At 36.7% G+C, this 19,719-nt stretch overlaps 1 protein-coding gene across 1 annotated transcript in view; it reads right to left on the bottom strand.

The window, feature by feature from the left end:
• The window catches only part of RSF1 (remodeling and spacing factor 1), a 166,963-nt gene that overhangs the window by 106,260 nt on the left and 40,984 nt on the right, over positions 1–19,719 (bottom strand). The window contains exon 2 of the mRNA XM_059069506.2: positions 14,161–14,252. Within this exon, the coding sequence (XP_058925489.1) occupies positions 14,161–14,252 (92 nt within the window). The remainder of the gene's footprint in view (positions 1–14,160; positions 14,253–19,719) is intronic.

Raw genomic sequence — 19,719 nt, 5'->3', positions numbered from 1 at the left:
CAGAGAAAACCATAACTCAAAAAGACACATGAACCCCAATGTCAACTGCAGCTCTATTTACAACAGCCAGGTCATGGAAGCAACCTAAATGCCCATCGACAGACGAATGGATAAAGAAGATGTGGTGTATATATATATATACAATGGAATATTACTTAGCCATAAAAAGGAATGAAACTGGGTCATTTGTAGAGACATGGATGAATGCAGAGACTGTCATACAAAGTGAAGTAAGTCAGAAAGAGAAAAAGAAATATCATAAATTAACACATATATGTGGAACCTAGAAAAATGGTACAGATGAACCGGCTTGCAGGGCAGAAACTGAGACACAGATGTAGAGCACAAATGTATGGACACCAAGGGGAGAAAGTGGCAGGGGGGGGGGGGTGGGAGAGGAATGTGTGTGATGAATTGGGAGATTGGAATTGACATATATACACTAATATGTATAAAATGGATAACTAATTAGAACTTGCTGTATACAAAAATAAATAAAATAAACTTCAAAAATTCCCAAAAAACCGAGAAAAGAATGAAAAGAAATTGAGGATACTGTCAGAGACCTCTGGGAAACATTAAATGCACCAAGATTCGAATTACAGGGGTCTCAGAAGAAGGAAAGAAGGATCTGAGAAAATATTTGAAGAGATTATAGTCAAAAACTTCCCTTACATGGGAAAGGAAATAATCGAGTCCAGGAAGCAGACAGTATCAAAGAGGATAAACCCAAAGAGAAACAGGCCAAGACATATTAATCAAACTATCAAAAATTAAATACAAACAACAAATATTAAAAGCATCAAGGGAAAAGTGACAAAAAACATACAACAAATAACAAACAATAAATCGCCATAAGGTTAACAGCTGATTTTTCAGCAGAAACTCTGCAAGCCAGAAGGGAGTGGAAGGACATATTTAAAGTGATAAAAGGGAAAAACCTACAACCAAGATTATTCTACCCAGCAAGGATCTCATTCAGATTCAATGGAGAAATTAAAACCTTTACAGACAAGCAAAAGTTCAGGGAATTCTGAACCACCAAACCAGCTTTACAACTAATGCCGAAGGAACTTCTCTACGCAGGAAACACAGAAGAAGGAAAAGACCCCAAAACATTTATGAAAATGGTAATAGAAACATACATATCAGTAATTACTTTAAATGTAAATAGATTAAATCCTCTAACCAAGAGACACAGACTGGGTGAATGCATACAAAAATAAGACCTGTACATATGCTGTCTACAAGAAACCCACTTCATACCAAGGGACACAGACAGACTGAAAGTGAGGGGATGGAAAAACATATTCCACGCAAATGGAAATCAAAAGAAAGCTGGAGTAGCAATTCTCATCTCAGCCAAAATAGACTAAAATAAAGACAATTACAAGAAAAATGTAAGAACAGTATATAATGATCAAGGGAACAATCCAAGAAGATAAAACAATTGTAAATATTTATGCACCCAACACAGAACCACCTCAGTACATAAGGCAAATGCTAACAGCCATAAAAGGGGAGATTGACAGTAACAGTAATAGTAGGGGACTTTAACACCCCACGTTCACCAATGGATAGATCATCCAAAATGAAAATAAATAAGGAAACACAAGCTTTAAATGATACATTAAACAAGATGGACTTAACTGATATTTACAGGACATTCCATCCAAAAACAACAGAATACACTTTCTTCTCAAGTGCTCGTGCAACATTCTCCAGGAGAGATCATATCTCGGGTCACAAATCAAGCCTTGGAAATTTAAGGAAATTGAAATCATATCAAGTATCTTTTTTAACCACAATGCTAGGAGACTAGATTATCAATTACAGGAAAAAAAACTGTAAAACATACAAACACATGGAGACTAAAAAATATGCTACTAAATAACCAAGAGATCACTGAATAAATCAAAAAAGACCTAGAAACAAATGACAATGAAACCATGATGACCCAAAACCTATGGGATGCAGCAAGAGCAGCTCTAACAGGGCAGTTTATAGCAATACAGTCCTACCTCAAGAAACAAGAAAAATCTCAAACAAACAACCTAACCTTACACCTAAAGCAATTAGAGAAAGAAGAACAAAAAGCCCTCAAAGTTAGCAGAAGGAAAGAAATGATAAAGATGAGTTCAGAAATAAATGAAAAAGAAATGAAGGAAACGCCCGCAAAGAGCAATGAAACTAAAAGCTGTTTCTTTGAGAAGACAAACAAAATTGATAAACCATTAGCAAGACTCATCAAGAAAAAAAAGGGAGAAGACTGAAATCAACAGAATTTGAAATGAAAATGGAGAAGTTAACAATTGACACTGCAGAAATACAAAGGATTATGAGAGACTACTGCAAGCAATTATATGCCAATAAAATGGACAACCTGGAAGAAATGGACAAATTCTTAGAAAAGCACAACCTTCCGAGACTGAACCAGGAAGAAATAGAAAATATAAACAGACCAATCCCAAGCACTGAAATTGAGACTGTGATTAAAAATCTTCCAACAAGCAAAAGCCCAGGACCAGACGGCTTCATATGCAAATTCTGTCAAACATTTAGAGAAGAGTGAACACCTATCCTTCTCAAACTCTTCCAAAATACAGCAGAGGAAGGAACACTCCCCAACTCATTCTACGAGGCCACCATCACCCTGATACCAAAACCAGACAAAGATGTCACAATAAAAGAAAAACACAGGGTAATATCTCTGATGAACATAGATGCAAAAATTCTCAACAAAATACTAGCAAACAGAATCCAATAGCACATGAAAAGGATCATACACCATGATCAAGTGGGATTTATCCCAGGAATGCAAGGATTCCTCAATATATGCAAATCAATCAATATGATACACCATATTAACAAACTGAGGAAAAACAATATGATCATCTCAATAGATGCAGAAAAAGCTTTTGACAAAATTTAACACCCATTTATGATAGAAACTCTCCAGAAAGTGGCCACAGAGGAAACCTACCTCAACATAATAAAGGCCATATACAACAAACCCACAGCAAACATCATTCTCAATGGTGAAAAACTGAAAGCATTTCCTCTAAGATCAAAAACAAGACAGAGTGCCCACTCTTACTGCTATTAGTCAACATAGTTTTGCAAGTTATGGCCATGGCAATCAGAGAAGAGAAAGAAATAAAAGGAAACCAAATCAGAAAAGAAGTTAAACTGTCACTGTTTGCAGATGACATGATACTATACATAGAGAATCCTAAAGATGCTACCAGAAAACTACTACAGCTAATCAATGAAGTTGGTAAAGTAGGAGGATACAAAAGTAATGCACAGAAATCTCTTGTATTGCTACACACTAACAATCATAAATCTGCAAGAGAAATTAAGGCAATGCTCCCATTTACCACTGCAACAAAAGAATAAAATACCTAGGAATAAACCTACCTAAGGAGACAAAAGACTTGTTTGCAGAAATCTATAAGACACTGATGAAAGAAATTAAAGATGATACAAATAGATGGAGAGATATACCATGTTCTTGGATTGGAAGAATCAACATTGTGAAAATGACTATACTCCCAAAGCAATCTACAGATTGAATGCAATCCTTATCAAACTACCAATGGCATTTTTCACAGAACTAGAAGAAAAAATTGCACAATCTCTGTGGAAACACAAAAGACCCTGAATAGCGAAAGCAGTCTTGAGGGAAAAAAACGGAGCTGGAGGAATCAGACACCCTGACTTCAGACTATACTACAAAGCTACAGTAATCAAGACAGTATGGTACTGGCACAAAAACAGAAATATAGATCAATGGAATAGAACAGAAAGCCCAGAGATAAACCCATGCACATATGGTCACCTTATCTTTGATAAAGGAAACAAGAGTATATAATGGAGAAAAGACAGCCTCTTCAATAGGTGGTGCTGGGAAACTGGACAGCTACATGTAAAAGAATGAAATTAGAACACTTCCTACCATAATACACAAAAATAAACTCCAAATGGATTAAGGACCTAAATGTAAGGTCAAACACTATAAAACTCTTAGAGGAAAACATAGGCAGACCACTCTATGACATAAATCACAGCAAGATCCTTTTTGACCCACCTAGAGAAATGGAAATAAAAACAAAAATAAACAAATGTGACCTAATGAAACCTAAAAGCTTTTGTACAGCATAGGAAATCATAAACAAGACAAAAAGACAACCCTCAGAATGGGATAAAATACTTGCAAACAAAGCAAGTGACAAAGAATTAATCTCCAAAATATACAAGCAGCTCATGCAGCTCAATATGAAAAAAACAAACAACCCAATCCAAAAATGGGCAGAAGAGGTAAACAGACATTTTTCCAAAGAAGATATACAGACTGCCAACAAACACATGAAAAGATGCTCAACATTACCAATCATTAGAGAAATGCAAATCAAAACTACAATGAGGTATCACCTCACACTGGTCGGAATGGCCATCATCAAAAAATCTACAAACAATAAATGCTGGAGAGGGTGTGGAGAAAAGCGAACCCTGCTACACTGTTGGTGGGGATGTAAATTGATACAGCCACTATGGAGAACAGTATGGAGGTTCCTTAAAAAACTAAAAATAGAACTAGCATATGACCCAGCAATCCTACTACTGGGCATATACCCTGAGAAAACCATAATTCAAAAAGAGTCATGTACCACAATGTTCACTGCAGGACTATTTACAGTAACAGGACACGGAAGCAGCCTAAGTGTGCATCAACAGATGAATGGATAAAGATGTGGCACATATATACAATGGAATATTACAAAGCCATAAAAAGACACGAAACTGAATTATTTGTAGTGAGGTGGATGGAGCTAGAGTCTGTCATACAGAGTGAAGTTAAGTCAGAACGAGAAAAACAAATACCGTATGGTAACACATATATATGGAGTCTAAAAAAAATGGTTCTGATGAACCTAGGGGCAGGACAGGAATAAAGACACAGACGTAAGAATGAACCTGAGGACACGCGAAGGGGGAAGGGTAAGCTGGGATGAAGTGAGAGAGTAGCGTGGACATATATACACTACCAAATGTAAAATAGACAGCTAGGGCGAAGCAGTCGCATAGAACAGGGAGATCAGCTCAGTGCTTTGCGACCACCTAGAGGAGTGGGATAGGGAGGATGGAAGGGAGACGCAAGAGGGAGGGGATATGGGGATATACGTATGCATATAGCTGATTCACTTTGTTATACAGCAGAAACTAACGCAAAGTGTTGCGCTAGTTGTTGTAAAGCAATTATACTCCAATAAAGATGCTAAAAAAAAAAAGTACTCTGAGAAGAACTAAAATAATAGGCACTAAAAATTGGTATCTCATAATAGTATGCTTTTAACATGCTTGAGTACCTACAATTAGCAAGGCATAATATTAGATGAAAACACTGAAAAATATGCCTACTTCCCTGATTTCAAAGAACTTGCATTTTGATGTGTGTGTGGGGTGTGGAGCGGGAGCGGGGGAACAGGCAAGCAGACAGAGACACATGCACAGACATACATACACAAACACACTCATGTGGCTGGCTTCTGCTAGGAGAGTGTTCATTCATTTATCCAAGTATTGATTCAACAAATACTGACTGAGCAATCGCTATGTGTTAGGCACTGGTTCAGGTGCTAAGAATATAATAGAGATTGACAAAAATACTTGCACTCACTGAGATTTGGTTTTTGTGGAGGAGACAGAATTAAATAATAAACTTGGGATTTTTCGTTCTATGAATGAAATAAAACAAGGTGATAAGATGAGATTGAAGGGCAAGGCCTACTTTAGTTATACACAAAAAAGCAAGGAGCAAGATAAAGGAATCAAGGATGATACTTAGATTTGTGGTTTGAGAAAGTACGTGGTATTGATACTATTTAACCAACGATATCAGTCACGATAGTAGGGTTATGCTAAGTAACAAAGAACCCCCAAATCTCAACGATTTACAACAATGGTTGGCAAACTCTGGCCCACAGACTGAGTGCTTGTTTTTGTAGATAAAGTTTTACTGGAACACAGCCATATCCATTTATTTAGAAATTGTAGTTGTGAAAGAGAATAAGTATAAGGACCACAAGCCTAAAATATTTACTATCTTACCCCTTAAGAAATAGTTTGCTGAACACCTAGGTTTACAGCAACAAAGCTTATCCTTGGGCTACACTGTATCTTGATAACAGGTTGGTAGTGGCTCTGCTGCACATTATCTTCACCCCCAAATGGGCAGCATTTATCTAGAAAATTATCAGTCATCATAGCAAAGGGAACAAAACACATGGAGAATATACATTGCTCTTAAAGTTTTTTCCCGAAAGTGTAATTAACATACCACTTTTTCTTCATTTCACCGATCAAAGCCAAATCACATGACCATTCCTGAATTTACCAGCAGGGGGATGTACAGTCCTCCCAAAGGGAAGGGAACCAAATATACTACAGTTGTCCCACACAAATCTGGCCACCCTGCTCCATTTTCCTGAGTTTGTGGCCACTAAAGAAGACTTGACTTTTTCTAACCTCTTTTACAAATAGGTATAATCATGTGACTGTGTTGTTTCTAATGGAATAACAGAAGTAACATATGCAACTTCTGCTTCACTTATTTAAAGAAAACTGCATGCCCTGAACTTACTTTCTTTCTCCTTTCTGAGGCTGAAGTTGCGGTGGCTTCTCATTGTACGACACAGAAAAGCAAAATGTCCTAGGGTACAACAGTGAAATAAAAGAAACCTGGATCTCTGAATAACCTCATGGAACACAACTGTCTCAAGAGTCTAGACCAGTCATTGTTATGACAGAGAGAAATAAACTTATTGCTTTTTTTTTTTTTTCCCTTTTTGGCTGCACTGTATGGCATGCAGGATCTTAGTTCCCCAACCACAGATCAAACCTGTGCCTCCTGCATTGGGAGATCAGTCTTAACCACTGGACCACCTGGGAAGTCCCAAGTTACTGTTTATTTAAGCAATTATATTTTGGAATCATTTTGTTACAGAAGTTTAGTCTCTACACTGACACAGATTCACTTTATTTTTTGAGTAAAGATGTTCACTATGTAATTGAGTATACTGGCCTTGGAACTAAGAAGATTCAGGATGAAAATATGACTCACTGGCATATGGGGTTTAAAGCCATGGGAATAAATAAAATAATCCAGGGAGAGTATATAAAATGAGACTAGAGGAGGGTCTAAAACAAAACTCTGTAGTACAAAAACCTTCAGGAGCTTAGATAAAAAGAAAGATCTGGCAAAGGAGACTACTAGAGATAGAAAGAAAACCAGGAAAGTACTGTAGGAAAGAAGGCAAAAGAAGAATGCTTGAAGGAAAGAATATGTAGAGAAACTGGGAAGATATGTAATAAATAGTGTCATTTGAATTTAGTAATAAGGGACACTGTTAAAACGCTTGAACTGAAAAAGAAATTTTATTGGAATGGAATTATGCAGAGGAGGAAATTTTCAATGGACTAAGGAGTGAATGGGAGGTAAAGAAACAGACTAGCAAATAAAATTATTTCAAGAGGTTTGTAAGACAGATAGCTTCTACGTGGCCCATAATGATCTTCACTTCCTGGTATTCATTCCCCTTATGTCATTCCCTCCCTTGTTCCTTCACCCCACCCCCTTTGGTTATGAGCCAAATCTAGTGATTTCATTCTAACAAATAAAATATGGCAAAGGTAATAGTATGTCATTTCCAAGATCTGGCTACAAAAAGACCATGAGTTCCATCTCAGGCACTCTCTCTCACTCACTGGCTCTGTTGCAATATTTTAAACTGCCTTATGAAGAAACCATGACAAGGAACCCAATCCTGTCAACAGCTATGTGACTGAGCTTGGAAGTGGATCCTCTTCCAGTTGAGCCTTCAGAGAAAACTGCAAGGCAAGCTGACAGCTTGACTACCTACAGCCTAATGACAGACACTAAGCCAGATTCCTAACACACAAAAAGTATGAGATAATAAATGTTTGATGTTCATTGTTTTAAGCTGCTCAGTTTGGGGGTAAGTTGCCATGAAAGCAATAGATAACTAATATAAAGGGGAAGAAGAGCAGATGGGTGGCAGCTGAAGGGAAATAAAGAGTTAATGGAGAGTTTATAGTTCTTTACTAAAATAGTAGAGACTTTAGCACATCAAAAAAGGATAAGGGAAAAATACACATTAATACATAAGAGTGTATTTACAGGGCAGTGAAAGTCTTATAAAACAGGAAAAAAAGGACTGTAAATATACATATGAAGTTAGCATATCTAAGTATCTAACTAGAAAAATTATTCTAAGTAGAAATATTATTTTTCAATATTGAAGAAGGACATAATATATGTTAAGTAAGGGCAAAAATAAAGTCTCAACAAAGGGATCAAAATCAAACAAAGTATGTTCTCCTACACAATGGAATGAAACTAGAAATCAAAAACAGGAAAAAATTGGGGAAATTCACAAACATGTGGAAACAACACACGACTAAATAACCAACAGGTCAAAAAAGAAATCACAAGGGAAAAGAGAAAATACTTAGAAATGAATGAAAACAAAAGAGAACATACTAATTTATGAAATATAACTAAGCAGGGATTAGATGGAATAGCTGAAAATGCCTATATTGAATAAGAGGAATATGTCAAATTAATAACCTAAACTTCCATGTTAAAAAAGATGAGCAGGGACTTCCTTGGTGGCGCAGTGGTTAAGAATCCACCTGCCAATGCTGGGGACACAGGTTAGAGCCCTGGTCCAGGAAGATCCCACATGCCACAGAGCAACTAAGCTGGTGCACCACAACTACTGAGCCAGCACTCTAGAGCCCGTGAGCCACAACTACTGAAGCCCAAGCGCCTAGAGCCCCATGCTCTGCAACAAGACAAGCCACCGCAATAAGCAGCCCATGCACCACAACGAAGAGTAGCCCCCACTCACTGCAACTAGAGAAAGCCTGCGCGCAGCAACAAAGACCCAACGTGGCCAAAAATAAATAAATAAATTTTAAAAAAAAAGAAAAACAGAAATTCAATTAAACCAAAAGTTGGTCCTTAAAAAGATAAAATTTTACAAACCTCTAATTAGACTGACCAGGAAAAAGAGAACACTAAATCAGTAAAATGAGCAAAGAAAGAAGGAACATTACTACTGACTTTGCAGAAGTAAAAAGAATTATTAAGTGAATACTATGAACAACTGTATGCCAATAAATTCGATAAGCTAATAAAATGGAAAATTTCCTAGAAAGGCACAAACTACTGAACTTGACACAAGAAGAAATACAAATCTGAATAAATCAATGACAATTAAAAAGACTGAATAAACAAACAATTTTCAACAAAGAAAAAGCCCAAGTGCACCTGGCTTCCCTGCTAAATTCTAATAAATACCTCACAAACACTTGCAAAAAAATAAAAGCAGAGGAAACACTTCTCAATTCAACATATGAGGCCAGCATTACCCAGATACCAAAACCAGACAAAGACATCTCAAGAAAAAAAAAACAAAAAAACGGATATCCCTTACGAACGTAGGCACAAAAATCCTCAAAAATAATTAACAAACCAAATCTAGGGCTTCCCTGGTGGCGCAGTGGTTGAGAGTCTGCCTGCCAATGCAAGGGACACGGGTTCATGCCCCGGTCCAGGAAGTTCCCACATGCCGCAGAGCAGCTGGGCCCGTGAGCCATGGCTGCTGAGCCTGCGCGTCTGGAGCCTGTGCTCCTCAACGGGAGAGGCCACAACAGTGTGAGGCCCATGTACCGCAAAAAACAAACAAACAAACAAACAAAAACCCAACAACAAACCAAATCTAGCAACAGATAAAAATGATTACGGACCATGACCAAGTGGGATTGGTTACAGGATTGCAAGGTTTCAACGTATGAAAATTAACCAATGTAATACACCACATTAATAGAATAAAGGACAAAATTTGCGTGGTTAACTCAATAGATGCAGAAAAAACACCTGACAAAATCCAACGGCTTTCATAATAAAAATACTAAACAAACTAGGAAAAGAAGAGAATTTCCTCAACCTGATAAAGGACATAATGAAAAACCCTCAAATAACACCATACTAAAAGTTGAAAGGCTGAAAACTTTCCCCCTAGGATGAGGAACCTGACAAGGATGTCTGCTCTCATCATTCCTATTCAACAGTGTACCAGAGGTTCCAGCAGAGCAATTATGCAAGAAAAAGAAATAAAGTGTATCCAGATTGAAAAGTGGGAAGTAAACTTATCTATGTTTGCAGATGACATAATCTTGTAACACAGAAAATCTTAAGAATTCACAGAAAAATGCTATTTGAGCTAATAATGAGTTTGGCAAAGTTGTAACATACAAGATCAACATACAACCATTAGTCATATTTCTACATAATAGCAATGAATGATATGAAAATGAAATTAAGAAAATTCCATTTACAATACCATCGAAAACAGCAAAATACTAAGGAATAAATTGAACAAAAGTATAAGAATGGAGTCAGAAAAACTAAAAAACATTTTTGAAAGGAATTAAAGACCTACATATTTTGAAAGACACCCTATTTTCATGGATCAGAAAACTTACTACTGTTAAGAAGCCAATACTCCCCAAATTTATCTATAGATTATATACAATCCCTATGCAAATCCTAACTGGCATTTTTGCAGATACTGATAAGCTGATCCTTAAACTCATAAGGAAATGAAAGTAATGCAGACCAGCCAAAACAATGTTGGAAAAGATGAATTAAAAAATTTACCACAAAGCTGTAGTAATCAAGACTATACAGTACTAGCATAAATAACAACATATAAGTCAACAGAATGAAAACTTCAGAAATAAACTCTCACATTTATGGTCAATTGACTTTCTACAAGGATATCAAGGCAATCCAGTGAGGGAAAGAATAATTTTTTTTACAAATGGTAATAGAACAAATGGATATCTATGTGCAAAGAATATAGTTGGATTCCTGAGAGTATATTCAAAAATTAAATGGGTGGGCTTCCCTGGTGGCGCAGTGGTTGAGAATCCGCCTGCCGATGCAGGAGACACGGGTTCGTGCCCTGGTCCGGGAAGATCCCACATGCCGCGGAGCAACTAAGCCCATGAGCCATGGCCGCTGAGCCTGCGCGTCCGGAGCCTGTGCTCCGCAACGGGAAAGGCCACAACAGTGAGAGGCCCGCATACCGAAAAAAAAAAAAAAATTAAATGGGTTATAGATCTAAATTTAAGAACTAAAACTACAAAACTCTTAAAACAAAATATAGGATTAAATCTTCATGACCTGGCTTGGACAATGGTTTCTTATATATGACACCAAAGCACTAGCCACATTAGAAAAATATTGGACTTAATCAAAATGAAAACTTCCATGCATCAAAAGATATTACACAGAAACTGAAAAGACAACACACATAATGGGAGAAAATATTTGCAAATCATATATCTGGTAAGGGTCTAGTCTGCAGAATATATTAAAAACTTTAAAAACTCAAAAACAAGGGCTTCCCTGGTGGTGCAGTGGTTGAGAGTCTGCCTGCCAATGCAGGGAACACGGGTTTGTGCCCTGGTCCGGGAGGATCCTACATGCTGCGGAGCGGCTGGGCCTGTGAGCCATGGCCGCTGGGCCTGCGTGTCTGGAGCCTGTGCTCCGCAGCGGGAAAGGCCACAGCAGTGAGGGGCCCACGTACCGCAAAAACAAAAAACAAACTCAAAAACAAGAAGACAACCAATTAAAAAAATGGACAAGGATGTGAATAGACATTTTTCCAAAGATACACACAAAGTCCAACAAGTCCATGAGAAGAAGGTTCAACATCCTTTAATCGTAAGGAAAAAGCAAATCAAAACCATAATGAGATAGTACTTCATCCCCACTGGGAGGGCTAAAATCAATCAGTCAATAATAAGCGTTGGTAAGGTGGGATGTGGAAAAATTAGAACCTTCATAGGTTCCTAGGGGAAAATGTTGGAGCTGTTTTGGAAACAGTCTGGCAGTTCCTCAAGAAGTTAAACAAAGAATTACCATATAACCCAGCAATTCCACCCTAGATATATACTCGAAAAACTGAATCACATATCTACCCAAAAATCTGTACACAAATGTTCACAGCAGTACTATTTATAATAGCCAAAAGGTGGAAACAAGGCAAATTTCACAAGCTGATAAGCAGATAAATAAAATGTAATATTATCCACACAATGGAATATTATTCAAGCATAAAAACAAAGTTCTGATACATGCTACAACACAGATGAACCTTGAAAGCATTATGCTAAGTGAAAGAAGCCAGACACAAAGGCTACAAATTGTGATTCCATTTATATGAGACCTCCATAATAGGCAAACCCATAGAGTCAGAAACAGATCAGTGGTTGCTTAGGACTGGGGGAAAGGGGAAGTAATTGCTAATGGGTATGAGGTTTCTTCTGGGGGTGATGAAGATGTTCTGGTTTGGATACTGGTGATGGTTGCACAACCTTGTGAATATACTAAAAACACTGAATTGTACACTTTCAAAGGGCAAATTTTATGTATGTGAATGTATCTCAATTCAAAAAAATTGAGCTAGAACCTGTAGTTATGACCATAAAACTGAAGGGGTTTTATAAAATCATCTTGTCCCAATTCTCACACTTTATGAAGAAACTGAGATACAAGGGGGGCAAAAGCAGATTATCCATGGACCCAAATTTTGTTACAGTAGAGTTGAGATTAGTATACAAGATATTTCTACCTCAGTTCTCAGAACATATACAAAACTAACAAACCCACTTTAATAAACAGATTTACAAACAACTACACCCTTTAAAATGTTATGTTAAAAACTACTGTCCTGAAATTCCAGCACCTCTTTTTAAGGTCTAGACCTAGATTGTTAATAAATATTTTGTTAAAGGCAAAGCAGCAACTTCACTGGTATCCACCCCCCACCCCACTGGTATGTTTAAAAGGACTTTAAAAAAAATTCGCTCATTTATTATCCAGTTTAATACAGTTCAGAGATTTAATTAAATATTAGTTAATCAAGGCTTTTAGAAAATCACACAGCATCAAATTTTTGAAATGCTGAGCCAACTTTCCAGGGCTTCACACTTGTGCAAAAATATTGAAATATATCTCATATTGGGCTTTTCAAAAGTTAAGACACTCCTACCACTTGCTGAGCGTTCAGGTCTACGCCTCCTCTCCCTGAATCTGGGGAGACCTGTGGTTGCTTCAACCAACAGAGTACAGTGAAAGTGACCTTTCCAAATTCCCAACCCAGAGAGTCACTGAGCTGATTAAAATGATGATTGTTTTATGTCACCTAATTTAGAGTGGTGTGTTATGCAGCAAAGATAACTGGAACAGCACATGTGATTTTTTATGATAAGAACAAACAACTCTTGTTCCCTGATGGTTCCTCTTTTCATAGCACTCTACAATCATATACACACCCCTGCAAAAGCAGATATGAAAATTCATGTATACATAAACATACATTTTTTAAAAAACAATAAGAAAACTACAGTTTTTCAATCGCCTAAAAATATAACCTAATATTCTAGGATGTTAGAGTTTAAAATATTACCCCCCACCCCTCACAAAATTGTGTGGATCTCAAAAGTTTGGATGCAATTCTATCCAGACAATTTTTCCTGAATGGTCATGCCCTTAATAGGGTTTATCCTAAAGCAATCATTTTCTGATTACCCAAGTTGTTCTCATTAAGGATAGGTTTGGCCTATTGTTAACTTAGAAGCCTTCCATACTGACCTAAAGGTCTTTGGACATTTTACTTTTTAAGTAAAAGACAAATTTTGCCTCTGTCTACACATACTATGTGATCTCAAAGAAAAATGACAACTTTGTTGGGCCTTATCTATATCTTAATTGAGTTGATGAGGACGATTTTAAGAAATCATGAAAGAAACTGAGAGAAAACATGAAAAGTCCTGAGCACAGTGTTTGACACAAAAGATAACACCTCTGAAATCTAACTTTGGAACTCTAGACTATTGCTTAGTAGCTGCAAAAAAGAATCTCATACCAGTAGTAATCATATAGATTTCTGAGTCATATTTTGCAACTTTTAGGAGACCATTTTAAAAATCAGAGCATATAATGAAACATAACATCGATTTATGCTAGATAGAATATAGAGAAGGTGATTTAAAAATATTTACCTTGATCAAATATTTTTCCCATCTATCTGCTGTAACAGATTTGCCAATCTTCCTCATCAACTTCAAATGGAGCTCCACCAATTCTTTAGGTACTTAAAAGGAAGAAAAAATACTGTTAGCCAGCAAAATTAAACATTTGTAAACATTTAGGATCATAAAAAAAGAACTTTCTCCAAAGCTGAATACTTTCTCAAAATAGATGTTGATTTAGTTATCTTTTAGAACTCTGAATCAGAAAAGACTAAACTAGGGCAAGAAATAACGGAAAACTACTTTTTAAAACATGAACAAGAATATTCATGTTTTCTTTCAAAACATCAACAATTAAGAGTGAACTCTGGGCTTCCCTGGTGGCGCAGTGGTTGAGAGTCCGCCTGCCAATGCAGAGGACGCGGGTTCGTGCCCCGGTCTGGGAGGATCCCACGTGCCGCGGAGTGGCTGGGTCCGTGAGCCATGGCCGCTGAGCCTGCGCGTCCGGAGCCTGTGCCCCGCAACGGGAGAGGCCCGCGTACCAAAAAAAAAAAAAAAAAGAGTGAACTCTAATGTAAACTGTAGACTTTTGGGTGATAATAATGTGTCAATGTAGGTTCATCAATTTCAACAAATGTACCATAGTAGTGTGGGATGTGGACAGTGAGACAGGTTGTACATGTGCAGAGGAAGAGGGTATATGTGAACTCTCTATACTTTGTGCTCATTTTTTTTGTGAATCTAAAACTGCTCTAAAAAATAAAGTCTATAAAAAATACCATAAAGTAAAAGCACTTAACTATACAACTAAAATTTCTGTGTTTCTCATACCACATATTTGGCTTCTTGACTGAGATTGCAGACCAAGACACAGATTCACAGAATCAGAAAGGAATCAACGAATATAAATTCCAAATTGACAGATATCTCAGAAATAGAGTCTAATTGGTTTTTAAGCTGTTGAAGAAAACTACTCTTCTGATCTATCCCTTATCTAACGTGCTAAACTCCTCTATAGCATCCCTATAAATCTCTGCTTGACAACCTACAGGGACAGAAAATTTACTTAACCTTCCAAAATTCTAATTATTAGAAAGTTACCCTTACACAAAGTAAAAAATCTGCCTCCCTACACCTTCCTCCCAATTCTTGCTCTTATTCTCTAGTTTCAAAGAAAATACTGTCAATTCCTCTTTTATTGGAACCTTCAAATATTTGAAGACAGCTGTACCTTCCCTCAAGTGTTCTCTTCCAACTGTAAACAACCAGAGTTCCTCCAAATATCCCTTGGGCATCATCTAATTATATAGTATAACTGTATTAATTAGACCTGAGGGAAATAAAGGACACACACATTTAGCATTTCCCAAATACCAAATACTGCTAGTAATCTAAGAGAAATTACATTTATACTATCTGTTTCCCTAATCAAAGACATTAGGAAAATATATATTTATTTTTTACCACAGAACTTCCTGAAGCCTTAATTGATTAGTCTTATATAGTCTTATATCCCTATCTTGGATATAATCTGCAGCATTCCCTAATATATATGATCATGGAATCTTTTTCTGTGAAACACACAATACCTTGTAGTATACAAGTGCTCTGAAGTACAAGTTGGGAAGTAATGGACTAATTTTTTTCATTCATTCTTTCAGATTCTTTACTCTCCACTAAAGCCACTTCTAACTTGAAATGACCCTGAAGCATAAAAACATTACACTATTCAACAAATTTCTGTGGGTCTACTATTAGTAAGCAAGAAATAGTCTCTACCTTTAATGAGCCTACTTAAGGGAGTCTTCTCTGGGGCGGGGGCGGGGGCGGTAAATGGTGGGTGAGTTGGAGGTAAAGAAAAGAAGAACGGGAAGGATGATTACAGACGAGTAAACAGACAATTAAACTAAGCCAAGACCAGAATACATGGGATTGAGGGTGGAGTGGAGAAAAGGGGGAAAGGACACTGCTTATGAAAGTAACAGCAGATACAAAAGGCTGAAAAACAAAGTGAGCATGGAATTGGAAGCACTCAGAAAAGGGGTATGATCATGAAGAATCTTATAAAAACAGGCTACAAAGTTTACATTTTATTAAAAAGTTTAAGCAAGACAGTGCTCTATAATTTAGAAAGATCTCAAAAACTGAACTGTAGGAAAACAGATAGCTTTTATTTGCTTATTTGTTTTAGGAGGTAGTGTGCAGGGTAGAGACTAGATATAAATTCAGGAAAATATCAATCCAGAAAGATGGGAGTAACCTGAACTAAGGCAGAGGTGGTACCAAGAGAAGTGGGGAGATTTGAGATATATTTAGGAAACAAATAATAAAACTTAGGGACTGACTGACTGAGTAAAGTGGAAGCATCAAGAAAAACTGAGGTACTGACTTAGGCAACTGAGTAGATGCCAATGACAATACATCAGGAAGAAAAAGACCTGGGGTCAATTCTCAGCTCTACTACTTAAGACAAGGAGACCATGATTCTGGTCAAGTTCTTTAAACAATGACTCTCAAATTTCTCATCTGTAATAAAGGGTTACAGAACTGGCTATCTTACAGTTTTAAAAACAGGAAACATACAGGGCTTCCCTGGTGGCGTAGTGGTTAAGAATCCACCTGCCAATGCAGGGGACATGGGTTTGAGCTCTGGTCCGGGAAGATCCCACATGCTGCAGAGCAACTAAGCCCATGCGCCACAACTACTGAGCCTATGCTCTAGAGCCCACAAGCCACAACTACTGAGACCGCGTGCTATACAACTACTGAAGCCCACGTGCCTAGAGCCCCTGCTCCACAACAAGAAAAGCCACTGCAATGAGAAGCCTGCACACCACAACAAGCGTAGCCCCTGCTCGCCACAACTAGAGAAAGCCCACGCACAGCAACAAAGACTAAATGCAGCCAAAAATATATAAATTAATAATAATAATAAAAAGAAAACATTATACAAAGCTAAAATACCTTTATTTTCACTTCTGTCACGACATTTGGGGAACCAAGGGTCAGTTTCAATTTCTCCTTTTTCCTTTTCCCCCAAACACAGTAGTCTTAATGATTCTACCTTCCTACATCTCAAACCTGCTCCCTATCTCCCCCAATTTCTCTATGATATCATTGCAACTTCTCACTTCAGAAAAACAGGTATGGATACTCTCCTGTAACCAAACCGATCTTTTTTTTTTTTTTTTTAAATACTGCTTTCATGTCACTTCCCAGTTCATAAATATCTTTGATGGCTCCTAAATACTTACATAAACTCATCTAGATTTCTTACCCTAGCCAAAGAGTCCCCAAATTCAGTTTCAACCTAACTCTCCAATCCTTCCCTCTTACTTCTGCACTGAAATGCTTGATTCAAGTCATTCTGGCCTGTTCACTATCCACTCACTAAGCATACCCAGTCTACAACCTATCTGGGCTTTTATTCAAGCGCTCCAGTTTACTGTTTTCTGCCACTTGAATCATATTCATCTTTTAATGTCGGGTCAATAAAAGCCCTAAAAGTCTCTGAGATACCTTTCCAATGATTCCAGCAACATCTTTTTCCTTGGAATGCCCACAGTATTCATATTATCTGTATCAATCATTTATCAGTTAGGTAAAAGCTCTGTACCTGTGTTTCATATATATCCTCCACAATCGCAGACAAATGAAATCACAAAAAGTTTTGATGCAGTTGGTACTATTTTTAAAAATCCAAGAGGACAAAAGTAAATATATGCAGTAAATATGTTTTTCATCCCACTTTGCAAATATAGTCAGGCTTGATTTAGGCATGTAGATTTCCTTATTAGAGCATTGGCTCTTATACAGTACTATCCAATAAAAATATAAAATGAGCCACATAGTTTCAAATTTTCTATTAGTTCACTCATAAAAGTAAAAAAAAAAGGTCAAAATTAATTTTAACAATTTATGTTATGTAGCACTATACATCTCAATGTTATTTCAACATACTCTAAGCATTTAAAATTTCAGACTTTTTTTACTTGACATTTTACTTATTTTTTAAATTTATAACTCAATTAAAATTATACATCATTGACATATGACAGTATTACTTTCAGGTGTACAACATAATGATTTAATATTTGTATACACTGCAAAATGATCACCACAATAAGTCTAGTTAACACCCACCACCATACATACTTACAAATTTTTTGCCTTATGAGAACTTTTAAGATCTCCTTGTTTAGCAACTTTCAAATATGCAGTACACTATTATTAACTGTAGTCACCCTTCTGTATATTACCTCCCCATGACTTATTTATTTCATAACTGAAAGTTTGTACCTTTTGACCATCTTCATCCATTGTACACTTTTTGGGTGATACCTAGTATTCAAAACATATAATTTTACCCTTACAGCATATCTCAGTTCACCCTAGCCATATTTCAAGTGCTCAAGAGCCACATATGGCTACTGGCTACTGTACTGGATCACACAGAGCTAGCACATTTAAAACTAAAATTTAGAACCCACAATTTACTAAATTTTTTTTTTTTTTTTTTTTTGGTGATACAACTGACATAGAACACTATATTTAGTTTCAGGTGTACAACATAATGACTTGATATTTGTAAATACTGCAAAATGATCACCACAATATGTCCAGTTAACATCCAATTTACTTATTTTTTTTGTTACAAATAGAACTGACAGGCTAATAACCTTATGGACACTTGTAGCTCTTAATATTTTGCCAGTCAGTAAGAAACAGACAAAAACTTCAATAGAAAAGTTAAATTGAAAATATTACAATTCCCATACTTTGCATTCTCTAAAACAGTGCTGTCTATATCTGCACTTTTCAAAACAGCAGCCATTAGCTACATGTGACTATTTAGCACTTGATATGTGGCTAATAAAACTAAGGAACTGGACTTTTTATTTTACTAATTTTTAATTAACTTAAACAGTCACATGTGGCAAGTGGCTAGGGTTTGGGGCAGTGCAGCTATAAAATATCAATCATATTTTTTAAACACATGATCATTTTCTATGACACGCACTGATGATCTATAAATTCACTTATTTATCACCTGGAACATTTCCTAAATAATCTCATTTCGAGAACATTATGTAATTATTAACTTCCTTCTAAGAATTATCTATTAACCAACTTCATGTCATTCTGAAAAATACAGGTTTTGTCCCAATTGAACCAAGATCTCTACCTTTCCACATGACAGATTTGATATATAACCTTTAACAGACCCGTTTCTTTCACAAGGCCTCAAGAAGGTGAAAGATTCTGAAGCAGAAGAAAAGGTCAGGTGCTGTGTGAATTCATGAAGGGCCTGTCAAAATGATGCAGGTATGAAACAGCAGTAAGTGGTTAGGATCCCAGAATGCATTACTGATCCAATCAACCAAAGATGTTCTATAGTTTTACATTTTTCCAAGCATCTTTCCAGCACCAAGCCGTAAGAATGCTGCTGCTTCTGAAATTCTAGTTTTATTATGTACAACTCTGCTTTTTTAATGGTAGAAATTTACATCTGGTCATAATAACTAAATGATATAATTCCTCTCATTTCTCAATGAAGTCTTTTACTTAAACTTCCTCTATGGTTGTAAG

Source organism: Kogia breviceps, chromosome 7 (assembly GCF_026419965.1).
Source record: "Kogia breviceps isolate mKogBre1 chromosome 7, mKogBre1 haplotype 1, whole genome shotgun sequence".
Classification (NCBI taxonomy): domain Eukaryota; kingdom Metazoa; phylum Chordata; class Mammalia; order Artiodactyla; family Physeteridae; genus Kogia; species Kogia breviceps.
Note: the sequence above shows the minus strand (reverse complement) of the source record. Positions and strands in the feature narration are given on the sequence as shown.